The sequence below is a fragment of the Budorcas taxicolor genome, chromosome 10 (assembly GCF_023091745.1).
Source record: "Budorcas taxicolor isolate Tak-1 chromosome 10, Takin1.1, whole genome shotgun sequence".
Classification (NCBI taxonomy): domain Eukaryota; kingdom Metazoa; phylum Chordata; class Mammalia; order Artiodactyla; family Bovidae; genus Budorcas; species Budorcas taxicolor.
The window spans coordinates 34121977-34139366 of record NC_068919.1 but is presented as its reverse complement, the minus strand read 5'-3'; the positions used below and the strand labels follow the sequence as shown (position 1 = coordinate 34139366).

General features: G+C 41.2%; 1 protein-coding gene across 1 annotated transcript in view; it reads right to left on the bottom strand.

The window, feature by feature from the left end:
* Positions 1-17390, bottom strand: part of EIF2AK4 (eukaryotic translation initiation factor 2 alpha kinase 4) — a 100754-nt gene that overhangs the window by 43032 nt on the left and 40332 nt on the right. The window contains exons 10-17 of the mRNA XM_052646297.1: positions 13168-13274; positions 12425-12582; positions 8302-8729; positions 7694-7763; positions 5505-5588; positions 3575-3697; positions 2204-2308; positions 91-148 (exon numbers count right to left, since the gene is read on the bottom strand). Of these exons, the coding sequence (XP_052502257.1) occupies positions 91-148; positions 2204-2308; positions 3575-3697; positions 5505-5588; positions 7694-7763; positions 8302-8729; positions 12425-12582; positions 13168-13274 (1133 nt within the window). The remainder of the gene's footprint in view (positions 1-90; positions 149-2203; positions 2309-3574; positions 3698-5504; positions 5589-7693; positions 7764-8301; positions 8730-12424; positions 12583-13167; positions 13275-17390) is intronic.

Below are 17390 nucleotides of genomic sequence, written 5' to 3'. Positions count from 1 at the left end.
CTTTTTGTATGTTAAAAAAAAAGGAAAAAAAGGAAATTTTGTGGACTGCTTATTAATACATGCATTAAATACACAGTCTTCTGGATTTACCTGAAGGGTCTGATTTAATCAAGTGATCTCCTGATGTATCATCTTGTTTGCCGTCAGCCTAAAAATATAAGTAAGCCAAATATCAAATTAAAATATTATTCCACAGGAATGGATTATCACTTCTAAATGAAGACTGAATAAAAAATACTACAAAGAATCCAGGACAACTGTAATAATGCTTTTCTGAGCTATGTAGTTTTTTTAGTTCAGTTAGCCTACTAACATAGGGCTCACTAGAAACCCAATGAGGTCAAGGAGAGGGGCAACTCACCCAGACCTCCTTCATGGCAGAACCCCTTAAAGTTTACCAAAACTAATTTATTTTCATATTTCAAAACAGAATCTATTTACTGGAAAGAGTTAAAGAAGACTAATAACAACAAACTCACTTTCTAACTTTCCCACTGCTATTACTTTATCTGGATCAATTTTCACTCTTCTCTCCCAGTGGCTGGTCACCAAATGTATCCCTCCAGAGCTGTGAATACCTCTTAGGGAGCCTCACCTCCTCCACTACATCTGTGACAGTGCTGTCTTGCATTAACCCGAATCACTATTTTTCTCTCATCACTCCATGGATTCCTGTTATAAGCACTACCACGGATAACAACAGCTGTAACATTTTCAGCGCAGGGCACTGCTCCAGGGCTCACCTAAATTCTTATTTTATTGTGGTGACAACTCTGAATTCAGTACTTACCTTAGGCACATGTTTTAGAAAAGATGCTAGGAAGCTAAATAACTTACCCATGGCTTCTGGCCCAGGCAGCGGGCATCCAGAGCCTGAGCTCTCATCTACTTCACGTGCATGTGGTCAGTCGCTCAGCTGTGTGGGCTCTTTGCGACCCCACGGACTGTAGCCTGCCAGGCTCCTTGGTCCATGGAATTGCCCAGGCAAGATACTGGGGTGAATTGCCATTTCCTTCTCCAGGGGATCTTCCCGACCCAGGGATCGAAATTGCGTCTCCCATTTTCTGCATTGGCAGGCACGTGGGAAGGCCCCCTTATAGGGGAGGCCCTTATATACTAAAGGCCGACAGACATAGACTAAATGTCTGTCTATAGACTAAAGCTGACAGACATAGACCGTCTATAGACTAAAGCCAAGACATCAAATTAAATTCGTTCGTTTGGTCTTAGCACTCTTTGAATTTGCCGCCATGCTGGTCAGGACCACGTCCTTACTGTCCCCCTTCCACTTCCTCCCTCTCTGTTCCTTCTAACGTCACCTTCTAATTTAGCCCTTTGGTCCTTCTCACTATTAATTTCTTCCTCTGACCACCCTTAGAATTAACTTTGTTTACCAGACTTTGGTGCCTTAAGCTCTGGCTCGTGATAAGTAAAATTCTTCCCCTAGTATTCAGTCACCTGCAAGAATCCCCAACCTTAAGCCATCTTCTTTCATGGCTCCCCTACACCCTCACAGTTTCAACCAACCAGACAACAGGCTGGCCTTTGACAGTCATGTCTGGTTACCCCAGGGCCTTTGCTTATGCAGTTCTTTTTCTCTGGAACCCCGACTCTGGTGTCATCAGGCCCTGCCCTCGATCCCAGCCTACTGGACTTTCAGGCCCATATGAAATGTTCTTTTCTCTGTGCAGTGTTTCTTTATCCTCATAACCATATGTAAATTTTCACTGTCTTTTAATCTTATATGACTATTTCACTTACATTGTTTTAGCTTTGTTAAACTACAATGTTGTGAATAACATTAATACTTTCTGACTTTTGCTGTCTAGAACTCATTCTCCTGATGTTTCATGGTTTTTAAGTCTTATTTCCTTAAGTTAAAAGTCCCTGGAGTGTAAAACATCTTGCTCAGTGTCTGGCATGGTAGACCAAAACACCAAATCATTTCATAAAGTATTATATGCCTTTGCCCTAAACATCACCCACTAACTAATAATTGTATGTCTCTCAAGAGGAATGCACTCACTAAAACATATTCACAATCTCAAAGTCTGCAAGATAATTTACAGCCACTCCTTCAGACTTGTATACTTCCTGGGGATCACACAGCAGAGTTCAGGGAACTCATGAGAATGTTAGAAGACAGGATAATCGAGGCACATGCATTTGTTTTTAGGCACACTTGAATAAAAAAAATACTCACAGCAAAGGCTAGATGGTCGGTGGCCAAACCAAAATCACCTATTTTGACGTGGTCATCAGAATCCAAAAAAATGTTGACAGGCTTCAAATCTCGGTGAATCATTCCCTGATAGAAGAGAGCAAAGAAACCAACAATACTTTTTCCTAAGAACAGCTTATATTATTCCTGTTTCCTCGTTTAAAAGGACGACCTAGTGATAAAAACCAGGTGAGACCGTCTCCTGCAGACCATGCTAGTCTAGGCTGGCTGGCCTCTGCCACCCTCTCCCGGTCAGCCTGCTGCTGGTCCTGATCAGGTCTGATCCCAACGGTTCCCTTCGGCATCCCTCTATCAGACTTTCAATGATCCTTCTCTCTGCTGCATCTTGTCTCCCTGTTCTGGTCAGGGAGACAAACATCACTTTCATTTCTTCCTCTATTTATGAACTGGACATCTGGAAATTAGAGTCCTGGTCTTTTAGTATAAATATAGTACAGTATAAACATTTTAAGGTTAAAGAAACTTGAGGCACAGGGGGTAAAAAAACATATTTATGCTAATGCATTAGAGAATCTCATGTTTAAAATGTAAGCTGCGTTTCATCCTGAAGCTAGGTCCATTAGCATTTACGTCATGATGACAATTCCTAGTTTTAAAGTGACATTTTATACACCTGGCAAGCTATGTTCTCAGTCTCATCTCTGCTCTTGCTAGATGACTTTCTGGTTTTCCATGTTCCTAGGAAGGGCAGCACTGAGTCAGAATCACACACCTTGGCATGAATCAATCATGCTCTCACTTTCTCTAAACCACTCGGGGAAGCATGCTCCCCTTCCCTACTTGTTCAAGTATTGCTACCTAGCCCAGAGGCTGGCAAACTTTGTCTGTAAAGGGTCAGACAGCAAGTCTTCCAGGTTTCACGGGCCACACAGGCTCTGACACACCTACTGGACTGTGCAGCAGCAGCGCAGGCCCAGCCACAGGCGCCACATAAACCGTCACGGCCACGGTCCAGCAAAACGTGACTAAGGGACACACATCTGAATTTCACGGAATTGTCAGGTGTCATGAGATATTACCCTTCTTTCAATCTTTTTTACAACCGCTTAAAAATGGAAAAGCCATCCTGAGCCCACAGAATGAACAGAAGTGACTAGGGATCCTGTGGGCGCCATAGTTTGCTGACCCCTGTCCTATCCTTCAATGTTTTCTTTGAACTGTGAGGTTTTATGCTATTTTCTTATCTTTTGATATGTTCTACTTCCTTTAAAAATAGATTATTTCAAAATATCCATAATTTCCCCTCTATTTCAGTTTTTCTCAAGTCTCATATTTACTTTTGTTATAAATTTTATGTGAAATATGTCAGATGTGAAATGTTGCCAAGCTTACTTTCTCATGGATGTAAGCCAATCCATCCAGAATCTCTCGGAAAAGCCTCCAGAGCCTGACAGTGTCTCGATACAGCCCCTGGTCAATGGTGTCTCGTAAAGTGCTCTTCTCACAGTACTCCATCTACAGATAAGAACGAACCAGGCAGGATTTGATGACAGATTTCAGTCAAGGAGAACAATGGCAATTACTGTAATCCTGTATTTTAAAACATGGACCACAGATTTTAAGTACTTACAGGAAAGGCTTGTCTTTTTTTAATTAAAAAAAGAAACCAACAGTATTTAAAAAAAACCCAAAAACTGGGGGAAGAAGCATACTCTTAGCACTCCAACAAAATCATTCTTTATTTTTCATATTATTGTTCATTAAAAAATAAGACTTTAAAAGCCTTGTCAAAAGTAATACGAAAACAGAATTAAATAAAATTTTATTTAGTTTTACAAGATTGTTTCCAAACCCACATTTTCAAGAAGGGCCAATTAGTAACTCAATGATGTCACTAGTTTCTCTCATCTGTACATTAAATTAATGACAACGGCCTTCAAGTCTGGAGAGAAACACTGTAAATATCCAAATATTCAAGAAAGGGCTCTATCTCATCCTGCTTGACTGTATTAATCTATCAGAAAACAAGGCAATGTCATTTAAGTCTTAGATCAACATATAGCATTTAATTTATGAAACCAGACTGTATGTTTCAAACGAGCATCAAAGTTGAGATTCCTCATGGATTTTTTTGTTGTTGCTTTTAAAGAGAGGAACATGTCACTTAAAAAGAGAGAAATACCCTCTCAGGCTCAGAATGACATCTACAAATTCTGGCTTGTCTTCCAGAGGGCCTCTGCCTCCCACATGGTGCTGGTACCTGCACTTCACACACCTCCCTTACATACTTTTGCCTCACTGTAACTGTTCAGAGAGTACTAGAATGGAGAAGCTACTCAATAGTTAGCAGTTTGGGGGACAAACACTTTACCATGAGTGTGAGTGATTTTTGTTAGGAAAAACCTAAAACCAGCTGCAGCTTCTGTAAAGTAACCACCTAACTAACCTCTTTTGAAACATTACACTTGTCTGAGGGTTCCTTCTTTGGCATCGTACTGATTCTCACATTTAAAGATCTGCCTCCTTGCAGATGTGATTGAAAATACTAATAATGACCACAGTCCTGTTCTCTTGGGCCAGAGGCACATTTTCCTCTTTGGTTTGTGGCTGTCCCTCTGCTGGCAGGCTCCCACTGTCCAGAACGTGCCCCTTGAGAGAGGGAGCAGGACAAAGCCTATAGGCTTCCCTTTAGCAATGCCTCATTGGAGCTGGTTCTCCTATCCCTCAGGGGTTCCAGGACAAGCTACTTTCCTAAAACCAGGCTGGTGTGTCTTCTGTGCACACGAGGATGTTATATGCCTTGTAACTTACTTGTCCAGATTTAACTTGTTAGACAAAACAGAATTTCTGTATGTGTACAGTCTAGCGCCTGTGGCCTTGGGTATGGTTCTAATTACTTTACACACATATCTGTGTTTATTTCTCACAAGTCATTAAGGTACCTGCTATTGTTTAATTTACAGGTGATTAAATTAAATTACAGGTGATTAAATGTCCCAGCATCCTGGGACACAGGACACTGAAGAACTTTGCCTGAGCTCACACAGCTGTGACTGGTGGATCCAGAATGTGAACTTCCACGAGCCAGGTGAGCTTAGAACTGGAGACCACTGCCTTATGCTATCTGTCAGTCTGGTACCAGAGAGCTCGGGTTCAAGGCTGAGGGAAAGGGCCTCCATTCTGCAATCCTCTCTGGCCAATTCATCCCTGGCAGCGCTGCTGAGCCCTCTTCTGCTCGTTCTGTTACTCTCATCTCCCAAAACCTACTCACCAGCAACTGCTGGGAGTTGCTGAGTCACTGAGCTGTGTGTCAGGGCCTCACCTGGATGTAGAGGTAATGCACAGCCTCGGTGGTTGCTGGTGGCTCACTTTCATGACAACTGTTCTCTCCATTGCAATCTTCATCCTAACACAAGAGGAGCACAAGAGAGCTCAAAACGAGGCTGAAAGGACAAAAAGTCATTACTGTCACCAAGTTGTTTATGCCCGCCCTACCACATACACGGCCATCATGCTGTCTTGGAGGGTAGGTCAGTGAGCAGAACAACCACTGTCCTTTTTGATGCTCACTGCACTTAAAAGCCAACTTTGCCAATACCAGAGTCTAACACATAGTTTAGAGGTCTATTACTGTAAAGAACAATGAAAGGGACAACAGGAAATAGGTATTAAAGGTGCACAATCCACAGAAAGATTCAAAGTCAATTCCTTCTTACCACTGACATCTTCCTATAGGTAAGAAGGGGTAGAATGTATACAGGTTTATGTTTTAAGGCTGCAGTTTTACTGGAATGTCACCTTTGATGGTAGGCTTACTTTGGAAACAGAAGATGAGAAATCCATCTTTAGCTAAAACAATTTAAATATGCTCATGTTACCAAATGGCACACTGCCCTTGGCTATAGCACTATAGAACCACCACCCAGCTGCCACTTAGGGTGACCAATCCCCCACACCACTTTTCCACACGGTTGTCCCCTACAGCTATTTTTCTAACTCATGTCCCTTCAAAAAAAATTCTTTCTTCTTCTAAAAGACATATTACTCTTTCCAACCCCCAAGTATGAAAAAATATTAGGTAGTATTTGACTGTTTCTGATCTGCATTTTTTTGTGTGGAAACATTTTTCAATGTTTTATTTATTAAAGGAAAAATAACCTGTTATGGAATCAATCAAGTTCTACTCTTTTTTTTGTGGGGGGAGTGGATGGAGGTGGATCTTAGTTTCCTGACCAGGGATCGAACACGCCCTCAGCAGTGAAAGCTCAGAGTCCTAACCACTGAGTCACTAGGGAATTCTCCAAATTCTACTCTTGAATTATTTATTTATTCTAGGGATTATCCGTAGAAAATTGTTAATCTCTTAGAGGCTTCTACCCATCAATTAGAGTGCCCCATGGGATATCTCACTTACTTGAGCAAAGCCAGAATTGTAAATTTGGTGCCCCCATAATAATTAAATGCATAACTAATACTAAAACCAAAGCAGTTAGCTTAGACTACTTATGCTATTATTCCTTAAACTTCCTCAAGGGTTTAAGGGGGATTTTAATAGAAAAGAGAAGTACTTACAAAAAATGCTGGCTAATGCATTCAAACCTCATTCAAACCAATTTAACTGCTTATCTAAGAGAGTCTATGTGTAGACTTACCTTTATCTACTGTGAATGCACCCTGCTTGTAACTCTATTTTTATTTTTGGTAATAAAGTCACCGTATCCAGTCCCCAGCTACAGAAGATTTCTCTAGCAACTACAGACAGCCCTAGAGATCACAAAGCCTCACCCTGAACTCCACGTCATCAGCACTGAGGGGCTCTGCTGGCCTGGGTGGAGGAAGACACAGAACTGAGTGGGGTCCAAGGCTTAAAGCAGTGTTTTCAGATCTTTCAGACCATGTTGTATTTTACAATACCATAAGAGACAAGTTCTGTGAACAGTTTACCTTTAGTAGTGTTATGCATTTTGCATTCTATACTCCTCTCTATAGCACTGAAAATAAAATGAAGCTGGTTGTAACCCTTGAAACTGATTTTATAACCTGTTACAGGATCATGACCTACAGTGTTAAAACACTGTTCTAGGGGATGGTTTATGAGAGTAAGTCATCAAGATTAACTGATGTGAGAGAGACCCACATAACTCCACAATTAGGGTATTCATTTCCCCAAATAATTTGCATTCAACCCTCATTCCCAACCACATAATGTTTCCCCAAGTCCTCTAGGAAATGGTTTTCACTAAAAGCGAAGCAAAACAAAAAACCTAGCATGTCAATTTATTCCTTTCTTCTAATAAAGCAGGCCTGTTTTATTTTGTGGATAAATTAAGACATATAAGTAATCATATAGATAGCGTATTTTAAATAATCATGCTTTTTAAATTGACAGTTTCTATATTTGCATGTCAGATTAAGGCTTTATTATTTTACTTGAGGTGTATAACATCAAACATTTGCTATGTCCCCATCCCATGAAGAATAAAATGGTATCACTTCCATTTATATATTTACCTGATTCTGGCTTTTACTGTTCTCATCTTCATTGTCAAAGATGATATCACTGTCAGAATCTGAAGCAGGTCTTAAAAAGAGAATTAGAGAAAGACTAAAGAAACCGAATTCCCTCTTATATATAATTCAATAGCTAGGGGTCATAATAAACTGCATCCAATCAGATACAATGAAATAAAACAACAAATGTAAATAACTAGGATGGATTCTCAGATGAATTAAACTTTATTTTAGGACCATTAATTATTGGTTCTGTAACCCTTTTTAGAGCTGCAGTAGGCCCCATATCAAGACTCCAAATTAGTTCCTTTATTTACAGAGTTAGAAGCCTTTATCTAAAAAGAATACTCTTTTAAAAATCCTATTAAATGTATTAACAAGAAGAATTGGAAGAAGTTTCTACTTTTCCTTCTTCCAGGACTTGAATTTTGGAGACCTCTTGAAGATAGCAGGTGGTAAAAAAAATCTTTGTACTGAATTTGTTTCCTCTCTAAAATAAGTTCCATGTACATGTATTCCCACATGGTCTACAGGACTGGATTTCCAACCTAGTCCCCCTTCCCCTCCCTGGGCCTGGCAGGGAGGCAGGACGCGCCGGAAGCTCTTACAGGAAGGACTGTGAGAAGACGCCCTGCTCCTCGTCGTCGTCCTCGTCGCTGCTGGAGTCTGGGCCGGCGGCGGGGAAGCGGGTGCTGGTCGAGCGCTCGCCGGACGTGCTCCACTCCACCGAGCTGCTGAGGATGGGCGGCGGCGCGGCCGCCTCCACGCTGCCCGGGCCGTCCGGGTCGCTGTCGCCCGCTGGCTGGGCTAAGGCTTGCCCGTCCTGGGCCTGGGGCCCCGAGTTCGGGGGCGGGGTTTCCGGGCCTGCCGGCCGCTCATGTCTCTCGATCCAGGCATTGTAGTAACGCACGATGTTCTCATGATGGAGGCGCGACAGCAATGTCACCTCGCCCTTGATCCTGCGGAAGTGCCTGCTGGCCGGGTTGATGGGGATGCGCTTCACCGCATAGCAGCAGCCGTCCAGCTTGTTCTGCACCTGCCGCGCGGAAGGGAAGGAAGAGGGGTCCAGCAGGTCAGCCACTCGGAACCGCACAAGGATTGGCATTCCTACTGAACCAGCCCGCCCCTCCCAAGGGGAACCCCTTAGCCAGAATCCACAGCTACAGTCGAGGACCACACATCTGAAACTCTTAGGCTGAACAAAGCTGTGACTGCCAAAAACTTAGAAAACATCTCACCCCAAGCTAGATATATTTAGCTTGCTAGGAGACTCTGAGGAAAAACATAATATCCATTTTACCTTATTAGCCTTTTTGGTGGCGGGGGGGTGGGGTGGGGGTGGGGGTAGGGGGGGGGGGCGCTGGCGCACACCATTTCAGGCAGGATTCATGGCACCGAGGATGGAACACATACCCCCTGCAGTAGAAGCATGGAGTCCTAACCACTGGACCACTCGGGAATTCATAATCTCCATTTTAATTTATTCACAATTACATCCCTGCCTTGCCAGTATCACATCTGCTATCTAAATTTCCAAGTAAGCCTTGTTGCTTTTCCAACTTTGTTTTTAAAAAGTTATTTTATAAACTCAGTATAAAGTTTTAGAAGGTGATTTTAGTTTCTTTCCAATTTTTTTTTAACACTTAAAATCACTAACACAAACTAAACTCCAATAGTTTTAATAGACCTGCATGCAAATTCTAAACATCAGCTTATAAAGAATTTGGGCAAATAACAATTGCCTTGAAACTCATTTTTTTAAACTGTAAAATGGAACTTATACCACTGTCCTTACCTCAAAGGTGACTGAAGATTAAATGAAGTGATGTGAGTGAGGCACCTGTATCAAGGCCTCACAGAGAAAAGTGCTCAGTAAATATTAATAAAAGTAACTGGCAATAACACATTTACTGCCCATTGATTTTTATTATGAGATTGAAGATTTACAATTGATGTTATGTAGGGACTAGAACAATACAATTAAGAATAAAAGAAAAATACAAGAAAACATTTCAAAGGCAAATCTCCATATATTACATAGAGGCATCCTTACCCTGGGCAGTTTCACTATGCAATTGAATTGGCTGAAAAATTTTATTCAAAATTTTGTTTTCTGAACATTCCAATCAACCATGCAGGTCAACTGAAGTGATAAAAACTAACAACTTGCCCATAGCAGAGGGAGAAACTAGTTGGTTACAAAAGATAGCATCATTCTCTTGCTTGGCTCATGGGCTTCAATTTCTATACCAAAACTACTTTTAGGAATGAGAAAGGAACACTGTAAAAATGAGTTTCAGATTATCTTTTTTGGGGGTATGAAAACAGTGGTACAAAAGATGTTTTTGAGTCAAACAGGTCAGTCTGAATGCTGGTTGATATGTCTTATTGATGCATGTAACCTCAGGCAAATGAAATAACTTCTCTGAGCCTCAGTTCGCTCATCTGGAAAATGGTGTAATACCTATTCTATAAGAATATCACAAGATTAAAAGACAAGGTTAGTGAGCCACCTACCACAAGCCTCAAATAGGGAATGTACACTCCAAAAATGACAGCCCTTTTACTGCCATGTTAATAGAGGGGAGGATGGTGGGAAGTTTTGGCACTGTCTTTCAACCTTATGTCTCAGTATATATCACACATATCACAAATGTAAGCAAGCAGGGCTCCATAGGGCCTTCCCGGGATAAATCAGCCATGATGTCCCCAGCCTGCCTCTTTAGTCTCCCAGGCCTCTCCTGAGTCAGAAAAGGCTGCTCAATAATGACTGAAAGAATGTGAACACAGAGTGACCAAAAAATAGTAGTTGGGCCAGGAGAACTGGAACGATTTAAAAAGTGAATCAGCCATAGAGCAGTCACAGGATCTTTAGTTCTTTCCTGAAGCACAGAGATAACGGTGTCTGAAGCATATTCTTGAATTGTTTTACAGATACTAAAACCCCCACCAGATGGAAGAAACTCATGATGAGCACGAGCATGTAGCCCCCCAGACCAGGTGGAGTCCAAGGACTTAAGATGTTAAGTCCTGTGACACCACCCTGTTACATACACATCATCAACCAGTCAAGAGAACTGTCATGAGCTGATCACTCACCCTACTGTTCTCTCACCTTGCCATTAGAAAACTGCTTCCCTGGAATCCATTGAGGAGTTTGGGTCTCTTGGGCATTAGCTACCCTTACTCTTTGCTTGGCGCCTGCACTTTCCCTCACTAAATCCTGGTGTCAGTAGATTGGCTCTACTGAGAGTGAGCTGGGTGAGCTGACCCAAGTTTGGTCTGGTAACACTGTGAGTCACTGGCTGTGGTGTGGGGCCTGGTACACGGGAACTCTTAGGAATTCATTTATTAAAATGCAGAGGTGCATGAACAGTAACAGCTCCAACTGCTAATGAAATGCCAGACTTCTGTGCACAAAGCCCTACCTTAACCTGAAAATAGAGATGGGGTGTAAGGGCTGTGAGGTTCTCATAGTGAGAAACCACAGGAAAAACACGGGGCTTAAATTGCTAAAATGTTTTTGTTATATGAGTTTACTAATCACTCCAGAAGGTAGTGAAGGATAGGAAAGCCTGGTGTGCTACAGTCCATGGGGTTGCAAAGAGTCGGACACAATTTACCAACTGAACAACAACAACAATAATCATTTTTAAATACTTATAAGGAAATGAAATTTGATCATGTTTTGCATTCTAAGTATCTAAATATAAAGAAGTTAAAGAAGTAGATCAAAATTATGATGTGAGTTAAAGGGGTAATATATATTTCAATCACCCATTCCTCTTAAAAATAACTGTGATTACCTGATCAGAATATACCTGCCCAAGCAGATTTATTTAGTCATCTAATGTCTATACTTTCAAGAAAAAAGTTGAAAATTTTCCATGATATTATGACTTTGTTTTTTGGAAAACTTGCTGAAGTTTGTCTTTCTGTCCCTGATTACTACAGAAAAACTCATTTGCTTCTTTTTTCAGTGTAAAAGGCCTTCTACAGTGAGACAGGCAAAGCTTCTTAATAATACTCTCAGAATCCTAAACAGAAATCTGCTCTATTGATGGTGAGCTACCTTCTTACGGGTAAGATGATATATTTCTCATATGGATTTGGTAACGGTAAATCTGGGTCTGTTAAATTCTAACAAAGTAGCTAAATTACACAAAAAAGAATTGAAATCTCTCTCTCAGGGGGAAGCTGATAATAAAAGTTGCCCAAATAGCCTGGAATGAGGAAAGCAAGACCTAACAGCAGCATACCTTAATAACGAATCACTAGTTTTCCATCTCAGTAAGAGCTGGAAAATAAAAGCCATCAAGACCATCTGGGCCATTTCCCAGTTTGAATTCCATCTCAGTTCTAACCTTGTAACTCTCTTAGCTACAGTGACTCTAAAAGCAAATGGGAGAAAAAGAGGACAATCTTCTTTCTGAAGCGAAGCACACAAAAACATTCTTCATGCAGAGGCCTTGACGCCACTTGAAGGGCTGTTACAATCATGTAGTTATCATGTTAATGCCCTGCATCAGCAAGGGAAGCGGAATGATGCATTCTTAATGTGTCTGGTGTAACTTTAAAAAAAGCCTTTAACTACATTAAGGGGAAGATGATCTTTGTTTCAAATAGTTGTGTTCACTTTCCTCCCTACCCTCAAAATAGAAATCCTTACCTCTACAGAGATGGAACAGGGAAAGGGCTCTAAAAGGGGTTGGGGACAACTCTATATCACACCTTGATGACGGCTCCAAAAGCTCCTTTGCCAAGAAGCTGTAATTCTTCAAACTCAATGAAATAGCGGGAAAACTGTCTCTGGGTCTCACTGAAGAATGCAGCACTGGGTAGCTGGTTGCTAGGAATGACAGTCTCCACATAATCTTGTCCTCCAGAATCTGAGATAAAACAAGAGAGGCAACTGAGGCATTGAAAACAGAGCTGCAACATCCAACCGCGATGTAGGCATGGGAGGAAGGGGCCCCAGCCGGGGGAGCTTTAAAAAGTACCTCTTACCTGGCTGACCCTTTAATACTTTCCTCACCTCGTATTCCTTAAAGTAGGTAGAAATATTTAATTAGCCCAAGTCTACAGGGAGGGGTAACGGAGGGTAAAGAAATGACCGAGCAACACAGCCAGGAGCCAAACCCAGGTCTCTTGATCATCCCAGTCTCTACTGAGGCTCCTTCATCCGCTACTCGAGTAACAGCAGGGAATCTAGTTCTAAGGCAGTGAGGGTGACTTGATGAGGGCGAATCCACATGAACAGGCTGCACTGCCTGACATTCCATCAGAGGGGATATGAAAAACCAGGATGGCCAAACACCTCCATGTACACAAGACACAACCAACGAATGGATTCATGTATAGCTCAGCATAAAATAGATAAATGACCCATGCAGTCCTTTCCAGTCTTAGGTTTACAGCCTTTCAAAATAATTTATGTTAAATAGGCTATCAGAAAAGAATGGTAACAGACTCACCTTCGGGACTTTGTTCCAGTAACGGTATTTTAGACTGAGGATTTATAAAGCTGTGTTTTAACAACTGCTGAGGACTCCATCTTTCCTTGTCATCTAAGCAGACACACCTCAATAAGAGGGAAAAAAGAATCTCAGCAATGCACAAAATAAATGCTAAATAAAAGTAATCCAAGGCTTTTAATTATGGGTTTATCTTTCAAAGATACACATTAGAGAAATCACGTTACTTGCGGACCAAAATGTGTCCCTAAGTGAATTTAATTTAATAAACATTCTTGCAGGATTTATATGCTAAGCACCAGGTTCCATAAGTGGGAGAAAAAAAAAGTATAGTCTCTAGAGGCCAGAAGACTGACTCATTTTTTAATATTTTTAAAAGTCTAGGATAAGATAGCACAAGTAGGTTATGAACTTTCGCTCCCACTAATAGCTTAATGATCTGCATGCTACACTAAGTTTTTCTGGGGACCAGTCATAAGAGTTTCCAAAGGAAAAGCAAATCAGACAGCTAGCTGATGCAGGGTTGGGGCCCAATACGACAAACTTTAGATGCAGCCTGTTCATCACAGTTTGAAGTATGCTGGTAACAATTAAGAACAACTTTTCAAAAGTCCCACATTTTATCACCTGCGTATGTGCCCAGTCACTTCAGTTGTGTCTGACTCTTTTCGACCCTATTGACTATAGCCCGCCAGGCTCCCGTTTTCCATGGGATTCTCCAGGCAAGAATGCTGGAGTGAGTTGCCCTCCTCCAGTGGATCTTCCCTACACCGTGTCTCCTGTGTCTCCTATGTTGCAGGCAGATTCTTTACCTACTGAGCTGCCTGGGAAGCCCATATTACCACCTGGTTTCTTTTAATTATCATTCCTTGAGCCTTTCTGTTTAATGTTCTAACAAACAATTTGTTTAATAATGAAAACAAGCCATACCTTTAAGCTAGTGTTTTTCAAAGTGAGGCCCCTCGAACAGCAGCATCAGTATCACCTGGGAAATTTGTTAGAAATACATATTTTCTACCCCAGTCCTAGTAAATCAGCAACTATGGGGGGTTGGGCTGTAATCTGTGCGTTAACAAGCTCTCCAGGTGGATTCAATCCAAGAGAAAGTCTGAGAATCACTGTTCTAACTAATCCAATAAGCTGCTTGGCTTTCATAACAATGACCCAAGTAGCACTGCTTGGTAGCTCGTTGCCCTAATTATAAAAAGGTATTTAAAACAATCAATCATCATTGTGAATTATGGACTTAAATCTACACGTATGAAGTGGTGACAGCAACTACCATAAAAGGTAATATTTAATTTTCTCATGGCACAGTACTGAAAAGTAAAGCACCCCTAATTTCACACCTTGAGAGGGAAGAAAAGATTGCAATAAAAGCATGTAAAAGATACTGTATTGTCTCCTAAATTAAAAATAAACTTTTAATTACATCATTAACATGTGAATACTTTCTCCTTGCAAATATTAAAACATTACTGATAAGGATAAAGTCTTGGACAACCATTCAAATAAAAGATACAGTTTTAATTTGTGAACACAGAGTTTAAAAAGATGACACCATCCTGAACATATTTTCATCAACTGCTTTCTTCATTTGACTACATAAAAGGTTTTGCACCCAGTTTTACTGAGGCGAGGGTGTATCCCCACACCAAGAAGCAATTTCCCAATACCAGTTGGGTGTCATACAACTCAACTCAATTCTGACACTGGAGAGAGCATCAGATCCCAGAGGTTAGGGGCTCAGTCTGAGACTTCCCTCCCTACCCTGACTTGAGACACCGATAAAAGTCCATGTTGTCACCTGTGCTTCTGACCAATGGGCTACCGATGGAATGGAGATTCCAATGACCTCCTCCTGGGTTCAATTAACTTGCTAGAGCAGCTCACAGAACTCAGAAACATTTTACTTACTAGTTTATCAGCTTAATGTAAAAGGCCGTATAACTTAGGAACAGTCGGCTGGGAGAGATGCAGAGGGCAAGGTATGTGGGAAGGGGCTTGGAACTTCCTTGCCCTCTCCGGGCCACCACCCACCCATCACCTCCATGTGTTCACCAGCCTGGAAGCTCTCTGAATCCTGTCTTTTTGGTTTTTAATGAAGGCACCACTATGTAGCCATGAACAATTAAATCACTGGCCATTGGTGATCCATTCAACTTCTAGCCCCTCCCCTCTCCACGGAGGTTGGCGGTAGGACTGAAACTTTCAAACCCTAAATCAAGTGGTTGGTTCTCCTGGCAACCAGTCCCCATCCTTAGATGCTTTCCATCCTTAGGTGTCTTGTTATGTTATTTGCTATTATCCCTGTCTTTTGGAGGAAAAGACTCAGAGTAGGGAGTTTAAGTCACTCAACCAGTGAGGGATAAAGGTAGAATATGAACCGAGCTGTCTGGCTTCGACTCTGGGCTCTATTCTATCACAGAGACTGATGTGAAACAAAACCTTTCTTCCAAAGATGTTCACCAATAAGTAAAAATGTAACTACACATGAAATGCTGCTACGCTTGTCTGGGAATGATTTTTTGTTGTTGTTAACTGGGGTTAGACAGCAAACGTAGTAAAACAATACTGTACATCTGCTTCTTAAAAAAGTGGTCTATCAAACCACTCTAGGAAGACAGAGAAATATATGACTCAGTCTAAAGGACAACCATATTATTAACAGAATAAGAAATGGTGCTGATCTCAAGTTCAAAACTGACAGCATAGAACTGTTCTCTAAGAGGAGAACTATGAAAGTTTTGGCAACTGAGTCCTTCATTTTACTATTAAATATGAAAGATATGTTCTACTTAAACTTCCCAGTGTTGTTTGTTTATATTACTAACCTTTACTAAATTATTCTTGACCAAGGAGGAAGGGCAGAAAGCTAAAGGTGACATTCTGAAGGAGGAAATGAATCTTTCCATCAGTGGTTCTATCTCTATTTTCCCTCTGATGTCATTTTAGCCAACTTCATCATCAGGGTGCTTTTATAAATAGTTTTAAAAAGTTCTACTGCATTAAAGAGAAATCATAAAAGATTTCTTTAGAAATTTTAGATGTTTATATACTTTGAGAGGACACAGCATCAAGAATCGTTAGCCCCTTTCTACAATTTTGCGTATTGTATCTCTTCTATTTATTTCTTAATTAAATTATAGGTGATTTACAATGTTGTGCCAATCTCTGCTATACAGCAAAGTAATTCAGTTTCACACACACATACATCTTTTTAAAAAATATTCTTTTCCACTATGGTTTATCCTATGAGATTAGATATTGTTCCCTGTGCTATACTGTACCTTGGTTTTATCCATTCTATACATAATAGTTTGCTTCTACCAACCCCAAACTCCCACTCCATCCCTGACCCTGACTATCACTGTCTGATCTCTATGTCTGTGAGGCACATTTACTTCTATTTAACAGTATACACGGGAGAAGGCAATGGCACCCCACTCCAGCACTCTTGCCTGGAGAATCCCATGGATGGAGGCGCCTGGTAGGCTGCAGTCCATGGGGTCGCGAAGAGTCGGACACGACTGAGCGACTTCCCTTTCACTTTTCACTTTCATGCATTGGAGAAGGAAATGGCAACCCACTCCAGTGTTCTTGCCTGGAGAATCCCAAGGACGGGGGAGCCTGGTGGGCTGCCGTTTATGGGGTCACAGAGTTGGACACGAATTAAATGACTTAGCAACAGTATACACAAACTATCTATTTAAATATGAGTGCAGCTACTTTCGCTTCTGTAATGGGTAAGAACAACTGAGTGACAGGAAATAGTAATATTGTAGATCAGGCCAAATGGCAGCTGGAATAGATGGGAACAGAAGAAACGTAAAGGGTAAAAGAAATGTAGAGAGTGATGAAGTGAGTAAAAGTGAATGGTTGGGGGAAAAAAAAAGGTGGGAAATATGACAGTGTCAGAAAGGGAAGAAGCCAGGTTCACTTCTGCAGAACCAGGGGAATGTCTAAAAAACGCAGACTAAGGGATCTTATTTTGTAGAGAAACTGAGAGAACCAAGGTGTAGCTTAGACAGAGGCAGGGCAAAATAAGGAAACACTGAATTGAAGGACCTGGGCAAAGACTTTTGGCCAGAGGAAAACCTCAGTAAGGACTATCTCAAAGTAGATAAAACAGACAAATTAGAGGTATGGTTTTAAAAGATACAAACTACTATATACAAAACAGATAAGCAACAGATTTGCAACAGATAACAAAACAGATAAGC